The sequence below is a fragment of the Lycorma delicatula genome, chromosome 9 (assembly GCF_047948215.1).
Source record: "Lycorma delicatula isolate Av1 chromosome 9, ASM4794821v1, whole genome shotgun sequence".
Classification (NCBI taxonomy): domain Eukaryota; kingdom Metazoa; phylum Arthropoda; class Insecta; order Hemiptera; family Fulgoridae; genus Lycorma; species Lycorma delicatula.
This window is the reverse complement of record NC_134463.1, coordinates 132,548,174-132,571,290: the sequence shown is the minus strand read 5'-3', so window position 1 is coordinate 132,571,290 and position 23,117 is coordinate 132,548,174. Positions and strand designations below refer to the sequence as shown.

Sequence of the window (23,117 nt, the reverse complement as noted above, 5' to 3'; positions counted from 1 at the left end):
GTTCGACCATTCATGAGACGTGTGGTTAATTGAAATTCAACCACCAAAGAACACTGGCATCCATGATCTAGTATTCAAATTCGTATGAAAGTAACTGTCTTAACTAGTACTTGAACACTGGAACTCTCGACTTCCAAATCAGCTGATTTGGGAAGACGCATTCACCACTAGACCAATCTGGTGAGTATCATGTTTTGTACTACCCCAAATTTACCACACTGAAATATCTTGAATCAGCAAAAGTTTATTTTACATATACGTTTGAGTAATTTCTATTGATTCCATCTAGTAATAGATTAAACAAGAAAGTATACTTTTAAAAAATGCAGTAAATAATTATTATTGCATGAATGGGATTTCAAATAAGTTTTCATGAAAATGTTATAAAAGCTTCATGTGCTTCTTATTGTACACAGAATTTTTCAATTCTTGTATTGTTCTGGGACTGTCCTATATAAATGTATTTGTTTAGTTAAATTTCTTTTACTGGTGTTTTCATTCTAAATAACTGAAAGTATTTGAAATGTGCTAAGGAAATTATTCTGAAAATTATTTAAATATGATTGGGAAAATTGCAGAAATATTTCAAAAGAGTTGGCTCAGTATCTAAGTATTATGAATTTTGATTTGCTGTTGGAGCAAAGATTAGTGCTATATAGTTTAGCTTGTTGAAGACAAATCAGTAATATATTCAAGGTTATACACGCAAAATTGTAAATCGTAAATTGTGGCTATGTCAAAATTCCATTTAAAATGCTTATACAAGGATCTACATTACACGTAAAATTGTTAGAGGATTCTCTTAAATTTAATTTCAAGTTCTATATTTTGTATAGCACATAAAATTGTGAGATATGTTTTTATTCTACAAAGTGAATCACAAAGTTCTCCTGAGATTTTCATAAACTATTCTACTCGTGAAAATAATGGAAAAATTTCATATAAACATATGTCCTAAAAAGCTTCGTTTGCAAGTTACGGCTAATGAAAAATTTCGCTCAGATTTCAGCTGCACTGATGAAATGAGGTCATGCTGAAAATCTTAGTACATTAATTACGAGACAGAATTGGCGATTTATTTTTTTTTACTCGAAGAACCGAATAAAATAGGTCCCAGAATATAACTGCAGTAATTTTTGAGAAATTTAGAGTGAAACCGATAAATTGTAAAAATCCCTGTTTTTTATGTTTGACGTACAATAACTTTGTTAAATAGGTAATAAACATAAAAATTTTAAAAAACTTGTTATGAATTTGATTCTGAATAAACTAATGTATAAATTGAATAAAACAAGGAAAAATAAGAAAAATTCAAATTTTATTTAGAAACAGCACATTACAACATTTATCAGAAAAGTATTTATATAACGTAAACAAAAACAAAGTTCTTTTTTGGTGATATGAAAAAAAATTGTAAAAACAAAATTTATTGTTAAAAAATAGAAATAAAAACTGGAAATTACACCATTATAAAATTAAAATAAATTATTTAGGTTATCATTTTTTTTATTAATGACAAAATACAATAAATTATCTGAGAAATTATTATTTCAAAGTTTGTAATAAAATAACAACAGCTGATGTAACACTGTATGTATTAGTGTTTAAATCATTAAATATATCGTGTATAACTGTGCTGTTATTTGCGAAATTTATCAGTGAATTTTAGTTAGAACGTGATCGGTTTGCTATTGAAGTTATGCCCCGTACTTATTTACAACAAAGGTAAATAAGTACGCTGATATGGTATTCATTTCGGATGTGTGCAATGGTTTTGCTACAGCTACTGCAGTAGAATATGAAGTACATTTTCCGATTCACAGGATTCCAGATCCCAAAACAATTAGTGTGACTTTTCAAAATCTTCGGGAATCAGGTTCACACCTAGTATTCGTACCAGCTTTGAAAGATGTAATCAACACGATACTGTTAATGATGAAATTATTATTGATGCTATTCAGTGCAGTACCCGTTTTTCTAAGCGGATCAGAGTTTTACATTTGATGGTTTGAAGGATACTTAAACAAAACAAGTTTTATCCTTACCGTAAACAACCAGTTCCAACATCTATACCCCGAAGACGGTCCACTTCGATTGGAGTTCTACGAATGGTGAAATACAATCGACAACTCTACAAATATGTTTTGTTTAAAACAAGGCAAATTTCACTCGAGATGGCTCAACAACTTAACGCAATGAGCATACGTGGGCAGAAGTAAATCTTCATGAAACAGTGGAAGTCAGTTTTCAACACTGATTTTGCGTCAATATGTTGCGACTTTATTCACAATAAGCTGTTTGGGCCGTTCATAATATCTCTCTTTTTTCTGTTTAGCATACGGAACCAACGTAAGGTATTACTTCAGAGGATGATATGTATGAATGTAAATGAAGTGTAGTCTAGTACAGTCCCAGGTCGACCATTCCTGAGATGAGATGTGTGGTTAATTGAAACCCAACCACCAAAGAACACCGGTATTCACTATCTAGTATTCAAATCCATATAAAAGTTTTTACTAAGCTTTACTAAAGCCTAGTAAAAGTCTTAAAAGGCTTTAGTAAGATTTTAACCTTAGAACTGTCGACTTCAAAATTAGCTGACAATTAGTAACGAAATCAGTTCATATTATCTGGCCGCTTAAATGCTGAGGTCTATTTGTACTTTCTTCAAGAAGAATTGCTACAGGTGCTTGAAGATATAACTCTAGCACTGAAACATAAAGTATACTTCTAGCATGATGGTGCGCCTCCCCACTTCTCTTGTGCCGTTTACACTCACTTAAATCATCATTTCCCTGAGAAATGGATTGGTCGTGGAAACCACATTCCTGTCCACCAAGATCGCCTGATCTAACACCTTTAGGTTTGTAAGTCTGAAGATGGATGATAAATATTGTATATAAAACAAAAATACATTCTTGTTCGCATTATGAATGTGGCTGAGCAACTGAAGTATAGTCCTGAAGAAAAAAAAAAGCAGTACAGAAGCGTGCCAAGAAATATGTTGAAAATGGCGGGCTCACTTTTGAACATTTATTATAAAGTCTGGTACATATATTGCACTTTGGTCTAATATACAGTTTCTAAATAAAATTCAAATTTTTCTTACTTTTCTTTGTTTTGTTCAACTTATCTTAAACCCTTTTGTTGAGAATTAAATTCTCAATAAGGTTTTTTAAAAAGTTTTATGTGTTTATTACCAATTTAACAAGTTATTGTATGTCAAACATAAAAAACAGGGTTTTTTTACACCAGTTTATTAGTTTGACCCCAGATTTCTCAAAAACTACTACAGATACGGTTCTGGAATTTATTTTATTCGGTTTGTAAAGTCAAAAAAAAAAGAAATCATTAATCCTGCCTCTTAATTAATGTCCTAAAAATTTCAGCATGACCTCATTTCATTAGGGCAAGTGAAATTTTTCATTAGCTGTAACTTGTAAACGAAGCATTTTAGGACATATGTTTGTACAAACTTTTTCCATTATTTTCATGAATAGAATAGGTTATGAAAGTCCTGGGGAAACTTCATGGTACATTCTGGCTACATGAAATAAAAAGAGCAAGAGAAAGTTTTTAAGAATTGTATCGCTAAAATCAAAGACTCAGTTTTTTTTATTTAATCCACACTTATGGAAAACAACTAAATATTATGTGAACTATACATTATCCACAAATTATAAAATTTAATTGTTAGTTAACAAGCCAGCATTCATCATCTCAAATTTTCAGTGTAGTAGCAACACATTTCAAAAGTCTAGATTTACCTTTTTTACATTTTAGTTGATCAACTGCTATGACCATTAGCCTTTATTATCTGCTAATAGTACATAGGAAATATTTACTCAATGTTGTTTAACATTAGAGATTATAGAAAATAGTTTATAATATTTATATTTGAATATTTCTCTGACCACTGCTTAGTATATATGGGTTGGATGCACACATTGAGCTGGATTATAAAAGTTCATATGTAGAGCTAGCTAAATTAAAATGTTTTGCAGAATGCCTCTGTTCACAGCAATTAATATTAGCAGTATAGATTATTAATTATTAGTTACAGTGTTGTTTTACATCATTATTTTGCTACAGACAGTAAAGTGAACATGGCCATTAAAAAGAAAGTAATCTAAACAATTAAGAAACCAGAGCACTTGGGCACCCGACGCCCTTAAAAATGAATTCGAGGCATACCATCCCCCCAGATCCTGTATAAATCTATACAGGGATCTTCCTTTATTCGTGGTGTGCCATTCATGCTGCCATGCATCCATCGCGAGGCTCCATAGCCTCTTCCGCAGGCGGGAAATGGGCAACTGAACGAAATTTGGACCCGGTGCATTGTGATAGTCGTTCCGTTCCGGTTCTAGCCCGGCTCGAAACCGCATCCCAAATACCTCGGTTTCCCGACCTCTTCTCAACTTCCACATGGCTGCTCGAACTTTCACCACTAAATCGATTGGGAGAGCCTTTCCCAATACGGTGGTAGCCTCGTAGGAGGTTGTTTTAAAAACACCAGTGCATACTATTAAGGCTCTGCGCTGGGCACTCCTTAAATTTTGAAGCAGTGTTCTATTTCTATCCAACTTATGCGCCCAGACTGGCGCCGCGTATGCGATCATACTCTCCAAGACACCTCGGTACACCAAGTACATTTGGCGACCCGACAGCCCGTAGTCTTTCCGAGCAATCCTTCTAAGTTTGTGCATCACAGAGACAGCGTCCGCCGCAACTTGCTTAATGTGGTTGCTAAAAAGCAACTTATCATCAAACAAAACACCTAGGTACTTATGAACCCTTACTCGGCTGATTACACAGCCTTTATATTTAATGTGGGGGTTTCGACTGGTTGATAATTTGTCTGCACCCTTCAGAAGCATAAACTTCGTCTTGGCCACAGAAATCTTTAAATTTTGCATGTCCATCCAGCCCTCGGCGGTTGACAAAGCCGCCTGCGCTCTACTTTCTAGCTGCGGTCGTGAATTACCACGAACTAAAAGGAGACAGTCATTGGCGAAAGCCTGGGCCGTGCCCCTTCTGGGAATGTCAACCCCAGGTTCCACAGCAGGGGACCGAGAACGGAACCCTGCGGGCTTCCCCTGGTGACGGATTTTTCCACAACTAGGTGCGCATCTTTAAACAGTGCTGTACGGTTAGACAAATAGTCTCTTACCACGGCCTGCAGGGCTCTGGGAACATTGCGGCGTTCCAAAGCATAGAGGACAGAACTCCAACACAAGGAAGGAAATGCTGCCTCTATATCAATAAAAATAGCCAAAACATATTTGCAGTCGGCGCTTTCCACCTCGGTAAGAGCATTTAAGATGCAATCCTCGGTGCCAACCCCTTTCATGAAGCCATATTGGCCTCGATTTAGAATACAGCTCATATCAATGCTTTCCTCGAGCCGTTCCACAACCAGCCTTTCAAGCAACTTGCCGAGAACCGGCAAGAGGCTGATGGGTCGATAACTGCCGACCTCACCAGGATCCTTTCCAGGTTTCAGGAGTACCCTTACCAAGGCCACCTTCCAGCAAGCCGGAAAGCAGCCCCAGCTTAGGCATCCCGTGAACAGTCTGCCAAGCAGACTGTTAAAAAATATCCGGGTCAAGTTGGTCAATCCCCGGTGCCTTCTTCAGTGCCATTCGAGAAACCACTCGGTCTATATCATCGGGTTCCACGGTCCGAACACCAGGGAATGGTGTTTCACCCGCCCTAACGCCGATTTCCGCTTCACCCTCCGGAAATCTGTTCCGGATACTCTGTTTCCATCTGGAAACAGAGTATCCAGGAACGCCCGGTAAGTCGCCACAGATGTTAAAGTGTGGTCACGACCACCTAACCCGCACCGGACGCTGGACAACACGTGCAATGGCCTTGGCTTGTAACAAGTCTTTGCGAGCTGCCAGGGATCGCGTTGCAACTCGCGCATGTAGTCTTTCCAAAACTTGAGTTTGGCTTCCTTGATGGCGTGAACATATGTATTACGGGTACGCCGGTAGATCCGAAGACGCTCAGCGCGCACGTGGTTAACGATATTCCCCGTTAGGGGGCAGCGCTGGTACCTTATCCGCGCGGACCTCACTCTTGCGCGCAGCACGCTAAGGTCAGAGGACCACCATTTCTTGCCGGGCCTCCTTCTGCCTTCCACAGACGACCCCCCGTAAAATGGGGTCATCATGACGGCTCCAGGCACGCTCAGATCAGCGGACTGGCTGCTTATGACGGGTCCGTCCATTGGCCTAGGCCGCCGTAGGACCTCGTCACAGCCAGTCTTGATGGCCCGGCCGATTAGCTCCGCCATCAATTCCACCTCCTCCCTACACTCCATGCGCCACTGCAATCTGTCCAGGGCAGCATCGCACACACGCCTCAGCCTGCGCTGATCCAGGCCCCTTAGGTTGTAGCGACCTGGATTTGGTGTCCTAGGACCGCCTCCGTAAGGAATATCATAGGTTATAAGCCTATGATCGCTCACACTGGGCTCGGGCCAGACAGTCCATCTACCTGTATCCCGAAGCAAGTCACCCGTCACCAAAGTGACGTCTATATAACTCTCTCCCAGTTCGCTGGAGAAAGTTGGCGGCTGCTCCGCATCATTAATAAGGTAGAGAGGTTCCTGGCTTCTGCGAACTGTTCGAGACCAGCGCCTCTGGGGTTTGTGAGTGGTGAACCCCAGGCGGTAGACTTGGCGTTTGCGTCCAGCGCAACCAACACTCTGGTGCCCGGGAGACCGTCCAGAATCCTCCCCAACTTCGCCAGCAAGTCATCGATACTCCATCCAAGCTGGAAGTATCCCGACACAAGTACGACATCGAGCGTACCCCTCGTGATCCGCACGACGGTGAGTCGCTCATCAGACCACTGAGGCATCCAGAAGACACCCAAAGAGTCAGAGCTCACCACGACCGCAGAGAGCGGCCGTCCCCCACGAGTATTAATAACTTTCACCCCGTGGAAGCCGACCACCCTATCCGCGACCGCGTACGGCTCCTGGACCAAGAGGACCTCGAGGTTGTACTCCTTAAGGAGCCTCATGGCCTCACTCGTGGCCGCCCGGGAATGGTGCAGATTAATCTGCCCCAGGCGCAGGCGTTCGAATGGTGAAAGATGTCCCCAACGGCTTCTGACCGTTCAGGCGTCGCCATAAGCTGTGTTGTTAACAGCTCTCGCTCGGGCTATATCGTACGCCTTACATTGCCTACCCCCTACCCTGTGACCAGTATTGCTACCTTTCACCTGGCAGCAGGCGGCACACTTTGGTGGCGACGACTTGGCAGGGCAGTTGGTTGCCCTGTGCCCCGGAGCGGCACAGTGACCACACATCTCCTTCTGCGCTCTGCATCGGAGAGCGGTGTGCCCAAAGCCCTGACATTTAAAGCACCGGGCTACCTGAATATGGTCGACAACCCTACAGGCCGTCCACCCAAAGAACAATCTTCCCCCGGCCACTAAGACCTGCCGGATCTTTGGCGAGGTCTCGAGAACCTAGTGACTCTTTAGGGATTCCTTCCTCCCCAACTGTCGAATCACCTTAGTTTCCCTAAGGAAGTCCTCGACGGCCATATCCAACACAGGATTTTGGCCGTGGATCGCTTTGAGGATTTCGGGCTCCTCTACCCGCGTTGCCCTCGGCATATCATAAACCAATATCTGAAGCTTACGCTCGGCTAGCAGCTGAGCCTTCAGCCCGTTCTTGGCCAGAACATCGGCCTCCAGCAGTTGTCTTGCCTGCTGCTCGTTAACGACCTCCAGTACAATGCCATGATCCCTGGTTTTAGTGACCTGGGAAACTTGGAACCTTTCTTTCCGCGGGTCCAGGATCTTCTTTAGGGTTAGCTCCGTCATAGCAGACGAAGCCCCCTGACCAGGCTTAACAGGGACCACTTTTACAGTGGCCCGCTTACTTTTGGCCGGCGCCTGCGCTGGCGGCGGCGGACCTACCCGCTTAGGTGCAGGCGCGGCAGTTATAGAGGTAAAGGAGACAGGTTTCTTAACCTTCTCCTCCACTCTCTGATTTGTGGAGCTCGCCCAAAGCTTCACCCGTTACGGGTTTGAAGCCCCGAACTCCCTCCACTACCTGGTCTACCTTGCCTTGCCTAGTCGAGTTACGACCGAGTCAAGCGCAAGGTTTGCACCCTGGAGGCCTTCACATTTTAAAGCCAGCCCGGAAACCATCAAACTACATTGGCTCATATATGAGTCCACCAATTGGTGCAACTCTAGAGCCACTCTAGATTCCTTCTTTGAGGAAATTTTGGGCCATTCGGCCCTCATCTCCTCAATCCGCCCCAAGCTATCCGCTCCGGAGGTCACCTTCTTTGACGCAGGTTTCCCCCCAGAAACATCCCGCTCAGGGACAGAATCGGCTTTGCTGCTTTCAGTCCTTCCCGACTTCGCAGCGAGGCGTCCTTCGAACTTGGCGCCCCCTCCTATGCCGTGTCCTCGCTGTACGGATCCAGCTTTCGCCTTTTCCGCACCGCTCGAGACAGAGGTGTCCTGCAGGATTTGTGTGCAAGCCGCAACACTCGGGCGCTCCACTACCCGAGGGGCTTCCGTGTCTTCCTTATCGTTAGACCGGGGCCGCGGCGGCGACCTACCGATTGACCTCCTCGGCATGAAGGGGTCACCGGGGCCAAACCGACCAAGTCCTCCAAACAACCTCCCCCGGGTTGCTCCATCGCTGAACAATTTAGCAATACACCAGCTGTGTTGCCAGGCACTACAATTCACAGCTTGAACGAATCTAACACCTACCACAATACCAGGTGAGCGTCTAACCTCTCACACCCCGAACGGACTGTCTGTTCCGCAGTCCACCTGAGGAGTCAAAAAGCTAAAAGCTCCTTCCACCGGCTAGGTCGGAGCGGAAACCGCTTCTCGAACCTGCCAGAGGATCTAAATATATTTAGGCCTCACCAACTACGTATGGGGACACGATGTTACAAAGGAAACATCCTTATTTGGCCGACAGCAGCACTACTGCAACACACTACGTCGCCGCTTTGTCAAAACTCTACAGCAACGCAGGTTGACTGACCGCTGCTGATCGTTGTCAACCCCGACGACGAGAACGTAGAACGCTGTACTAGCAGAATCAAATTATGCACCGGTTGCAAAAAACACAAGTTTTACAGCACGGGGCCAGAGGCCGAGAAGAGAAGTAACCTCTTATAATATAATGTACATTGCTGGAAAATAGGAAGGGCAATTGCAAAAAAAATCTGAGGCTGATAGGAGAATTTTGACTTTATATTCAGAATTAGCACCCAAAAATAAATAAACTTCAGCAAATTGACCGTGTAACAAAATCATTGTCGACCAATGATATTAGTGAAAGAATAATTTTGAACATTTTGATATGAGGTATGGGTGCCAACACTGCTCAGTAGGAGGGGGTAGGTTTGCCCACAGGTGGGAGAGGGAAGCTTATTTGTCCTTGAAACACCCTTAAAAGATTACCACAGTATTTTTGTTTAGTAGAGAGTGAGTGCAGACATGTTTCGATTTTTGGTGATTTATTGATTTTGCAAAATGGATAAAAAATGGAACGACTTTGTGTCAAATTTTATTTGAAAACTGGAAAATCAGCTTCTGATACTTATGAACTTTTAAAAACATCTTAAAAGATGGCCACAAGATGGGACCACAAAAGATGATACTGGTCCAACTGTCCTTCCACTTCAAAAAACAATGAAAACATTGTAAAAGTTCACAATTTAGCACGTCTGACCACAGACTTTCAATTAGGGAGATAGCTGATGAACTGAATTTAAGTTTCTATGTGGTTCAGTGAATTTTAAATTAAGATTTGAATATGTGTCAAGTGTTCACAAAATTCATTCCAAAATTGTAGTCAGACCAGCGGAAACAACATTGAAGTGTCCCAAGAAATAGTTAATTGAGCCAAAACTGACCACACACACACACATACACAGTGTTTAATTTTCATTGCCCCAGGTGATTTTCTCATAAAATACACACAATACAAAAAATGGCTTCATCAAAAGTTCCTCAGATTGAAGGGGGACATCTCATGGTGACCTTGACTATTATTTCAAAGTTAACATGATTTTTTCAAATAGAATGACATATTTTTGACTCCAGAAATGAAAAGAGTAGAAAATTTTATATTGAAATATCTGGTCACAAGGTACAAGGTCATACCTTGTACCTTTTTTCAGGGTGTTTCATCTTAATTACCCCAGTAAATTTTCTCGTAAACTACACACAATACAAAAAAATTACCTAAATAAAAGTTACTCAGATTGGAGGGGCGACATCTCATGGTGACCTTGACTTTATTTCAAGGAAAGCACAATTTTTTCAAATGGAATTACCTATTTTTGAACCCATCACTGAAAAGAGCAGAAAATTCTACATTGAATATATAGTCACACATATGACCTTGGATATTTTTTAAAAGTCATACAACTAACAATCAGATATAGTGTTAGATGATAGTGTAGTCATTTTTATGTTCTTTCCCACAGTTTGCGAGATAACTGGCCTGAAATACAAATATTCCAGGAATATCATTATATGACCTTCAAAAGCACGTAACTCTTACAACACTATCACTGATGGAAAACCGTATGACCTTGAAAAAAAAAGCCCATGGTCATATGTGTGACCTACATATTTCAATGTAAAATTTTCTGCTCTTTTCATGGGTGTGGTCAAAAGTAGGTCATTCCATTTGAAAGCATCATATTAACCTTGAAATAAGGTCATCAAGTCCAAGGTCACCAAGAGATGCTCCTTGCAATCTGAGTAGCTTTTGTTTAGGTAATTTTTTTATATTGTATGTAGTTTACAAGAAAATCGCCTGGGGCGATTAAAATGAAACCTCCTGAAATAATTTCAAAGATCATACTGTGACCACATATTTCAATGTAGAATTTTCTGCTCTTCTTATTAGCGGGGGTCAAAAATATGTCATTCCATTTGAAAAATCATGTTAACCTTGAAATAACAGTTAAGGTCAATTAAAAGATTAAATCCAAGGTCACTATGAGGTGTCCCCCTCCAATTTGAGTAACTTTTTTTGCATTGTGCGTAGTTTACAAAAAAAAAATGCATATAAATATGTATATATTATTGTAAATACATTTCTGTTTTATACATCTGCTTCTTTGCTACGTAATAAAAAGTGGATAAAACACCTATGTAGTTAAGATTAAAAAAAAGGAAGAAAGTAAAATATTTTAGAAATAAGACAAAAAACTGTTGGTTAGAATTAGAATGAAGATAATCACTTTTTAATAAATTTCATAGTTCATTAGAATTTGAAAAGAGAAACTTTCAAACAAAACAAAAAAAAAGGTTACTGTATAAGTTTTAGGAATTTTTGACAATAGTGACATTCAACACATGATTGTAGCTCGGTATTGTATAATCAGTAGTAATTAGTACTAATCAGTAATGCATACACTATATTTTGCAGCTGCACATTTTATAGCAACCAACAATGTAGAATAATATGAACTTTAATAGAAAGAAATATTTTCACAACATATCATGTACAGATTGACCACAATTGTACCATTATAAAGCGAGAAATTACCAAAAAAAGGTTTCCTGAATATAATAAATAGAAAAATATATAATGATGAACCTGAATGACCAAAGGTATGCTGTTATGACAGCATACCTGATGATACTTGGCAGACGTTTTCAATGCTCAGACCTTGACTTTTCCAAAAAAATATTATAACACAAGATTATGAATACAATTCATGAGTTGTGAAGTAGCTTATTCTGTACAATTAGTAACTGTGGTTTAGAAAATATACTGTTTAATACATGTGGTGCAAAAAAAATTAAAATTGACCTAACATTTTGATTCAAATACAACAATTTATTTAAAGGGTAATATATTTATACGGTTCTCTAATCATAGAAATCTGATTCACGGATATTAATGAATGTGTACAGCATTAAAAAAAAAGAAATGTGAAATTCGACAAAGTAATAAAAGATTTTTCACAAAAAATTAATTCACAGAATTTTAAACTTCACAGTACAAATAAGAAATTAAAAAAATTGCTAGTTTATAATTTATTATAGTAAAAAAATGTACAGAAGCCAGTTTACGGTAGGATTTATATTCTATAACAAATTTTCTCCAGATGTTAATAGATTTAATATTAGCTAAAATTACATTAATAAGATGTTTACTTTATCCTGATTTAAATTTCTTATTATTTTTATCCTGCATTTTTATAATTTGCAAAAATTAACAAAATTAAACTGACAAATGTAGAAGCATTATATCTAAACGTAGAACATTTAACATGAAATGATCGGTATTATTTTTTAGTCTTTGCATTACCATTTTCATTAAGAGAATACAATAAAATACAATAGTTTATTAGGTTATTAGAATATAATACTAGCACACAATTCTACATATGCACACAAACACTTTTCCCTTGAAGAACCGTATGATTTTCCTTATAATGTATTTTCTTTTTAAAATAAGTATTTTAATAAAATATTCTAATTTATGATAATTTCTGCACACTATAGTCTGCTTCAAAATATCAGCGCTTAAATTAATAGACATCCAAAGTAATAAGAATTATTCACATTTCTGTTATTAAAACCATCTCAATTTTTACCTTGTGGTCATTCAAAAATATTACTACTTGTTAAACCAAGAGTCATTTTAAATATTCTTTAAAAACATCTATTAAAAGTATTGAGGTATTTTTAATTGTACAGACCTCTTTTTAAAGTTTACCTGTTGAAAATGTTCTTTTTGTTTTATTCTGGCACTGATGAGGATGAAAATCCGTGAGTAAATACAGCAGTTAAATATGCAACATTGTAAAATTAAAACACACTAAATTTGCATATATAGAAAAACATAATAGATATTATGTTTCATTTATAAATTATAAAAATTTTAATTTTCATTTCATTAATGATCCTAGTACTATTATGAGCATCATATTGCATCATAGTATATTTAAGTGAATTCTAATCTATTGTTACTTCCCATGATGTTATCATATAAAGCATTAAAAACAATCAGCAGATGGTTATTTAATTAGAAACAGATCACAAAAACTTTAGTATCAGGACATCTACCATGATCCTGAGTTGACAAAAATGTCTGCTCATTGGTTCTGTGTTAGTTGTGGCCAACAATTTATATAAAAATAAAAGTAGGTGTTATAAATGAATAAAAAAATCACACAAACCATTACAAGACTATCATCTTATGAATAAAAGCAACTGCACAATCTACACAATCTACTCATATTTTCTGTCTGTTGCTTACTAAACTAAAATTTTAACACATTACCAGCCTGATGTAAATTAGTCATGAAAAAGTGCACTAGTTCCAGGACTATAAATTCTGAATATTGAAGATAATCCCGGGTTCAACAAGTTTAGATCTATAACTGCATTTCTTATTTTTAAATAGAGAACTCCTTTTGCTAATTAGAGAACATCTGTCTTTACAAGGATCAAAACAACTAAACAGTATATCTGTGAAATTTACTGATACAACTTTATGCAAGCTTTGCATCTACACTACTGTAATACCAAGAATAAAAACCTTCCTTATAAGTAACCGCCAATTTTCTGCACTAATATCTAGTTCAGGTCAAAACCCTTTGTTTAATTCAACAGTACAACTAAAAAAAGACTTTATTAAAGAAAATCCTCTGTTTTCTTTCGATTATAAATATTTTTTCACTAATACACAGCTTTGCTTGTTTCACTGTTACTTAAATTGCAAGATCCACAAGTTTCAACTAAAATAAATAATCATATTTTACACGTCATTATTAAAGTAAACATACAAACTACTCATATCAAAAAATATATAATTTGATGTTAAATGAATAAATAAATTTTTGGTTTCTTCAAATGTCTATTAGTATATTTGGGTAACATGTACTAGCTCCTACTTTTTATTAAAAATTTCTTTCCTATATTTTAATATACTGCTTTTCTTAAATGTGATTGGCAGTTACTGTTCATATATTACAAAAATTTTTTAAAATTTACTTTATACTTTTTAGACATACATCAAATTATTATCATATATTACACGAGTTTAATTAGTAGGGTAATTTGGATTTCAGAAGATAACATAATCTATTGAAATTTCTAATATATTTAAAAAATATCAAATAAATTTTCAATCAAACATTTACTACACAAAGTAACAAAATAGTAAAGTTTTTGCATAATGAAGTTTTATAGTGAAGTATGTTAAATTATTACACCTGCACCCTTAATTTACCCCCGTACGAAGGGATGTTTGCAAAAGTAATGGTAGAATATTGTATTGTCACCCGACCTTAGTAATTGTGAAAAATTTCATCAACTGGCAAGTTCAAGAAATATGTTAAATTAAGGATACAAGATTTGAGGACAAACATGAAAAAAAAGCATTGCAAGTTGAAGAAAAGCAAGTAATAAATTAAATTTTAATGTCACAACTATAAGTTAAGGAAAGAGAGCTAATAATGATTAAACTCAGGAACGTTTAGTATTTATAGTAGTAAATTCAATGTCAATATTACATTAAATTGAGTACACTCAAATATACTTATCAGCACACATTATAATTTAAATAGATTTATGTTGCAAATTTCTCATTCATCATTTAAAACAACATTTAAAATAGTTTACATTAATAAAAATATTTATTAAAATGAATAGATCACATAAAGCCAGCTGCAGGAGTCAAGAAATGAACTGCCAAAGAACGCAGACAAAAAGATGAATAAAACTGATGAAGAAAAAACTACTCTAAACATTTTGTGAATTTGAACAAGGTATAAAGTTTTGTACAATATTTTTATCTAGATATTATAGGTAAAAGAATTAAGACCAAGAATTGAAATATCTTTAAAAAATGTATGTTTTCTATCTTGCCTAATAATTAAGGAGATATTTCTCCCTTAACTTCATATACAATAGTTTTTATTTAATTAAACGAATTATATTTTTTTTTTCTGTGGTTCATAAAATAACATAAATTGGCATAAAAAAAGAAGTAGTTTTTTGTTTTTTTAATTATCACTAAATGTTTCACTTATATTACTGAAGATTACATTAAACAGAAAAAACAAATTAAATAAAAGATTACAGATAAAAAATATTAAGATTTCAAGCATAATTTCAGTCAACCATTTTTAATTTTTTAGTAATAAGCAAGCAAGGTATTAAATTACATCCCTTCTAAATTTGTTTCATAATACCATGAACATCTGACGGAAATGCATCTTAAAAATAAAAAAAAGGTGTGAAATAAGGCTACAATGTGCGATTATCACATTTAGAAAATAGGTTCCAAATACTATGTTAAATAGCACTACGTGCAGTTTAAATTTGGAAGTTAAATGTATATCCTTTTTTATGGCAGTGCATATTTTTATCATAATGCCCATGAAAAATTATGCTATCCATATTTGTTCTTTTTTAATAATTTCATAACATTTTATGTTTTTTTAAATATATGTAACACACACAGACACCCCCCCCCCATACACACACACACACACACACTATATATATATATATATATATATATATATATATATATATTACATACACATACTTAAATACATATGTACCACAAGTGTAAATAAATATTAAAAATTTCTGTTTGGAGAAAATAACTAATAATACCATAAGTTCAAGTTTTCTTCTTCCAGCTGGTTAGCTTCCTCTTGCAACTGATTACCGGCTTGGACTAGTTGTTCAATGTGTTTATCACATACAGCTTTCTGTTTTCTTAGCTCCTTAATCTGTTCCATTGCTTGACTTAAACCAAATTCACCAGTTTCATACTCTCTCAGTTGTATAATCATGTTACTCATCTACAAATAAAACAATAAATTAAGAAGTACAAATCATAAGGTTTCCTATAAGTCATTTTAAATACAGGAATATCAACATTTTTTTATTTCATTTAACAGAAACATTTTTTAACAATGGAAATAACACTCTTATGCAATGCACAAAAAGGTAAAATTTAAGACTTTGCATTATAAAATTTGAGTTATCTAATATACATTTATATAGGGCATACACACACAAACACACACATACACATACACACACAGAGAGCAAGGAGAGAGAGAGAGAGAGAGAGAGAGAGAGAGAGAGAGAGAGAGACATACACACTAATTAGTAACAATAATCATAAATGAAATGACAAATCTTTCAATCCTTAAGTCTGTACTGCAATCCAAACAAAATTTACATGGTCACTTCTGTATTTGATCAGACCTTATTATTTGATCATGAACTTATTCCTATATTTAAAAAAAATTAAATTACAAGAACATATATCACCTGCTCTCAGCTTACCCCAACATCATGTTGCAGACTCAATCATTAAAGATTTCAATATCTGGGACAAATTGAACAAAATCCAAAAACTGCAACCCTACATTAAATACCTCACAATTTTTCATTAAAGTACATCAAAATCCTTTAACTTCCATATTTATTTGCATTAATATGTAGCTTAGATCAGGAGATATGCAGCATTGAAGACAAAAGTGGCCTTTTCTCTTTAAAGTGGAATATTTCCATTTAAAAAAAATTGTAGACATATAAAAAAAGAAATTAAAGCTAAAGTCTTAAGCTTTCAAACAATTTTAATGCAGTTTACTGCAACAAATTTTGTTTCCCCCCTGTGCTTGATCAACACAAACAAAAAGTTACAAATTTTTAAAACTTTTCTTTTCACAGATTTTTTTTTAATTTGATGATTTTTGAAATCTGAAGTAAACTGTTAAAAAGTTGAGTATTCAAGCTTTAATTTTTTTTTATTCATCTCTCTAAGCCCATTGGTTGCAAAGTTAAAACAGTTTGAATATAATAATTTTTAATCATAATATATAGCAGTCCCTTTAATTTTTTACACCAGTGTATAATGTAGCAATAGTACGAAATAAAAAAATTAAAAACTGATTTATATTTTTTGTTATACAGCCACTTTACTAACACAAGTTCCAACCTTTCTTTCTTCTGTGTAGCAGTCAACAAATATGACATTTTGATGACTACTTATAATACATAAGTCAAAACAAATGAGTATTTATTATATACAAAGCATTATTATTCAATTATCAACAAAGGGATGAAGAAAAGGGCGACAGTAAATACAAATACAATATAAAATAAAAGTGAAGTAGAAAAAAATAAAAAAAACATATTTTTAATTTTTGAACACTAATTATAAACAAACCAATTATTGGATATTGTATGTTTTTATACCAATTTACAGCTTATGTCATCCTGTTTAAAATGCCGTTTAGTTTATAAATCATGTAGAATTTCTCAAACATGTATTAAAATGTTTAAGTCATCAATGTTTAAGTCAATTTCATATGACTTGTTAATGTGATTTATCCTATCCTGCATGAATTGACAGGATTATCGGTGCTTGTTCTAACTTGCTCAGTATGAATTTTGTCACGTGCAGTAAATGAGTAATTGCATGTTTATTCCTATCGGTTCATGTTGAATTTCAAACCTATATAAAGGCAGTACTTGTTTCTTTTATTTTCATTAGTATTTTCTCGTGCAATTGAAGCCTTCCAGGCGACAAGATCATTTTAATAAAATCCACTCAGATAAGAAAGACAAAGATGTGGCCCATTTTCAAAACCTAGAAAAGATGTACGTAGCTCAACCAACTATATAAAAATGTGTTTTAGAGGCTTCCAAGCAAGACAATGACAGACTTCAAGCTTCGTACAATATCTCATTGTTAATTGCTAAAACAGGCAAACGACACACTATTGGAGAAGCTTTAATTTTACCGGCAGTAAACGAAGTAATAACCTCTGTGCTCCATAAACCAGCAGTAGGTATATCTGAAAATTCCTTTGAACAATAGTTCTGTGCAAAGATGAATTGATGAGATGGCTGAAAATATTGAAGAATCATTATGCAATCATCTGAAGACTTGCCAGTTTTCATTCCAGTTGGATATGTCCTCTTTACCAACTAATGAAGCACTGTTGTCATATGTGAGGTTTATCAAAGATGAGAAAATGGCAAGAACTAGAAATTTAGAGACAGATGCAAAAGGAGAAACCATACATAATACACTGGAAACGTTATGTGATGAAAATGAAATTCTTTTGAAAAATATTATGTCAATTGCTACTGATGGCGCTCCAGCTGGCTATGACAGGGTGTCACAAAGGTTTCAAAGCATACTTAAAAAATAAAGTTCCAGAAGTGTTTGCTGTACATTAAGTCAATCATCACCAACATTTAGTTGTGAGCCTGAATTGTAATCTTTTTGAAAGCAATTTTAACAAAAATACTTCAAAATAGGAGTATGCCACTCTTAAAAACAATAATGTAATTGCTGTTTTAAAGAGCGCATCTTAAAAACACCAATTGTAATTATTATTTTTAACAGATGATAAGTTTAAACATTTTGGGGCGCTAGAAAATTTTTGATTCTCAATGTGGGTGATGGGTAAAAAAGTTTGAGTCTCAATGATTTAAAGTACGAGTATATTTAATTTAAAAAAAAGTACTTATGGAGTAATATAAACAATACTAAAATCAATATTTTCAGTGAGGAATTTACAATTTAAATATAATTTATTCATAGTTTAAATAATAATTATCATTGCCAGACAAAAATGATATAAAATTAATAACAAAATAGAAGAAAAAAAATTAAACTTAAATATTTGCAAAAATATTTACATTATATTATAAAAATATATTAAATATATATATTATATTATATTTATTATATATATTAATATTCTTATTTATAATAAATATATTATTATTTAATAATATTATTTTTAAATATAAAGATGTAAAACAAATTATTATGGTTGCATTTTATAACACATTCCAATACTAATAATAAATTGATAAGTGAACTGAATTAACAACTTGAACTCTCTTTAGGTAAAATTAAATTTCATTCGCCACTTTATATTTCTTCAGTTTATTTTCTGTCAACTGTAATTCTTCTGATATTTAATGAGTCACTTGGATTACTAAACATTCTTGATTCATTATGAAATATTGAGTTAAACATGTTTAATTTTTTAATTTCCGATATATAATAGTTATTTTTCATTAGTTCATGGTTTCAAGCCCTGGGCAAGTATTTTCACATGAAACAAAAATCATTAGTAATTATTATTATTGGACTAGACTAGACTAAAAGCAGACCTACTGCCAACTGTGAAAATTTAATGTGGTTTATGTTTCATTACACATGATTTTGTTGAATTTTTTTTCAAATTGTAACTAAATTAATGTTCGTGAATTTATCCTACTAACAACAACAAATCTTTTGCAATGAAGGCTTCAAAATCCTGAACATTTTTACTGTTTTTTGAGTTGTGATTCTTAACACAGCTCAACACTAATGGTTTCCTTTTTTATCCTCAAAACACAAATATAATTTTATATAAATTGTTCATATTAAGAAATATAAATTGTTCGAATGAATGAATGAATTGTTGAGAAGTATAAATGAATGAATCATTTATGCACTGCGTGCAGCAACCCGGTGCACCATCATTGGTTTGCTCTGCACAAATAGCAGCTAAAATAAAAATGTGAGCACATACAACAAACAAACACACACATCATCCTTTTTTATGGAGAAGTTGTCAGCCTACTGTAAATTTGTATGAAAAAATAAATATATCATGACTATATAAAAGTGTGTTAACCAATTTCTTTCTTTATAATCATATAAACTGACCAATATTTTAAAAAATGAATAAAATTATATTAAAATATTTATAGAACAAATAATACTGTTTCAGAAAGTTATACAAGCACAAAAGTCGCATAAGTCCATAATTGAACTAATTTACACTTTCAGTTGAATCTTATTCACCAAATTCTATATGAAGATGAATAATTAACACATTGGTGTAATTATTATTTTACAGAGATATCTTAATGTTAATGATAGCTCTAGCCATAAAAATTACATTAGACCTTTTAAATTAAAAAATTACATATATAGTAATGCATAAAGGACAATAACAATAAATAACATAAGCAAGAAAAGGGTGATCATATGTGATAAACAATTATTTTCACCTCTTCAGCTTTTGACTGTGCATCTTCTTCAGCATCTCTAACCTTTGCTTCCAAAAGAGCTATATTGCCTTGAGCTTCCTGTAGTTGATGCTGTAATATACTAATAGCAGATGGCTTCCTGGTATCTTCTTTTAAGTGCCTATAACACAAAATGTAATAAAACACATTTCTAAACAAAGAAATGTTAGTTTAAATAGAGTACTATTTTGATGGATTTCTTATGTTCAAAAATGTTATTTTTTTATAACAATTGAATAAAAAGTAAACATTCATTATTTACTGCATAACCTATTTATGTAGATCAACAGCACTCATCTGATTTGGCAACAGCACTTAGATGAGTGCTGTTGATCTCCAAATCATTACAAAAGTTGTTGCCAAATCATTACAAAATAGGAAAAATATTTAAAAGAACATACATCACATCATAAGATAAGTTAATGACTAATTAAAATAAATCTCATACTTGCTTTAGAAACTTTGGAGATTAATATTTTCCTACTTTTAATTTTATTTTTAAGTTATTTTAACAAAACAAAACATAAGAACTTAAAACATATGTTATTTTAAATATGAACTCATTTAAAACAGTATTTGGTCATCTCCAACACCAATAATTTTTCACTTTGTTTGCATTAACGTATACAAATATTAAGTAAGGTCTGATAAGAAAACTAAACAAGTTTTTTTTTTAGTTTAATAATAGTTTTTTGGTTTAATAAAAATCAGATTAGTTTAGGTTAATTAAAAAAAAAAATATTAATTGAGATATTTTTCAAATTAATAAATGTTATAATTTAATTGCATTTATATTATAATAATTTACATTTAATTTTGAAATACAGTAGTGGATGTGATGATTTATTTAAATACATTAAATTTACTATGTTATTATAGTTTTATTTCCTATAATTACTAAACTTCACACATGAATATAAACACAACAAAAAATTAGATTTTATTTTACCTCACCCTCACAAAAGCAATCAACTGTAACAGATACTCTTTCTCAAAACCTCAAACCAACAGACTTTAAATAAAATGTCTACTTTGAGAAGTAAAATCCACATAACTACTCAACTTACCGGTGCATACAAGGTATAAAATGTTGCATGCTTTTAGAAAACTTTATTTTGAATAACATTTTGCTTTCATCTCATTTACAAATATTAATTAGTGTACAATCTATTTAATTTGCACTATAATGACTTCTATGCTGTACATCATTAATGGTAATAAATAAACATAGTTTATTCTATCTAGTCGTTTATATAATCCTGAATTTTCACCATACTTGTTTAAATAAGTACTGAAATATTTGTTATTCACAATTTTTAAATTATTTTATTCAGTACTGATTTTATTCATTTATTTCTCCCATCATTAAAAAAAAGTCTTTTTGCTTTTGATTGTGCCAATCTCTACAGCAAAGTGGTAGTATCTCTATCACTTTCATCCAGAAAATTTTGATTTCAAATCCCAATCGGGTTTGGCATTTTTTCATGAGCTAAAAAATTAATTTTTATCATTAGGAGTAACTAGTTGGATTAGGATTTTCCTACAGTTTACCTTCCTGGAAAATGCTAGAGCAGTTCTTTTTTGTTACATACAGAATAAAATTACTTATCATTCTTTACAAAATCTGACATATACAAGGTATAAAAAAAAGAGTATTGGGGTTTTAAAGCTATTTAATATCTCTTAACTTTGACTTAAAATAATTAATCAAAGTCTTTCTTTCTCAAACCTTTCATCATGTGGCACACATCCAATTGATAGGATAGTTTGCTCCAAATTTTAATCACCATGTATGGAGTAATGGAACCAACAGCTGCTTCTATCCTGTGCTTCAAACAGAGTAGATTAGTAGGTATCAGAGGCACATAAACAATATCTTTCACAAATCCCACAGGAAAAATCACATGGCATGAGATAAGTTGACTGCAAAACTTACCCTGGAGCAGACATTGATAGCGACCATAATTTGGTGATAATGAAATGTAGATTGGGGTTTAAAAACCTGAAGAAAAGGTGTCAGATGAATCGGTGGAATTTAGAGAAGCTTGAGGAGTTCAATTCCTTTGTTTAGTTAGGTATTTTCAGTCTTGCTTAAAACTCAGTGAGATGTGTTTTGCTTTGAGTTCATTAAATAGTAGTACATCGATGGGAATGTCACTTGTGGCATTTGCATCGGTGACATCCTAGCTGAAGCAGACAGGAATATGTCAAAAGCCGAGGTTTCGAAGATGACCTCTGGTAAAGCCCATAAGGTCTTGGAACAGAGTGGGTGATGAGGGTATCTTTCCCCAAGGGATCAGGATGATGTGTAAACAGCATGCCATTTGATAAGTTCAGTGTTAATATTATTAATTAGTACATTTAGGATCGACATGGAATAGTTGTTGAAACTAAAACTAAAAATACATTCTGCTGTTAGTATGTTTTTCTTTATTAAAATTTCAGTAGTACATTTTAATAAAATATATATATCCTTAATAGCAAAATTACAATATAAATATTTATATTATGCATGCAATAATAAATTCTAATTTTGTAATATTATTAAGTAGTCATACAACAAGCTCTCAGCTGACATTACCGTGTATGAATCGAGTTAAATATTATAATTTTGCAATAAATAATATTCTATAATTATTGTAAACACTTTTTTTAACTGGGTACTCACAAATATTGTCCAAATGTCTAATTGCAATAACGAAACCTATAAATTGGATAGATACATAACCTCACCATTTCTGTTACAGCTTTCTCATTATGTGGTCTATTTAATAACATATTTGGGTCCAAATTAGACAAGGCGATGTCCTCTAAAGTTTTAACTTGACTAAGAGTGACATAAATCTGCTCCTTGGTAAAAAAGTTTTCTTTTTTTAATCTGTCACTCCTCTGTCAAGAGTTGTAGCTTGCAGTTAGTGAAAAGTTACAATCCAGATTAATTTTAAAGGTAGCATTCTGCACTCAACATCTCATTTAAAGCCTAAAATAAATTCACAAAGACTCTCCAGCAGAGATCT

General features: G+C 34.1%; 1 protein-coding gene across 4 annotated transcripts in view; it reads right to left on the bottom strand.

The window, feature by feature from the left end:
* LOC142329676 (uncharacterized) overlaps positions 1–23,117 on the bottom strand; it is a 317,008-nt gene that overhangs the window by 5,771 nt on the left and 288,120 nt on the right. For all 4 annotated transcript variants that reach the window (XM_075374367.1, XM_075374365.1, XM_075374364.1 and 1 more), the window contains 2 exons: positions 20,083–20,221; positions 15,658–15,848 (listed from right to left, as the gene is read on the bottom strand). In XM_075374367.1, coding sequence (XP_075230482.1) covers positions 15,658–15,848; positions 20,083–20,221 — 330 coding nt within the window. The remainder of the gene's footprint in view (positions 1–15,657; positions 15,849–20,082; positions 20,222–23,117) is intronic.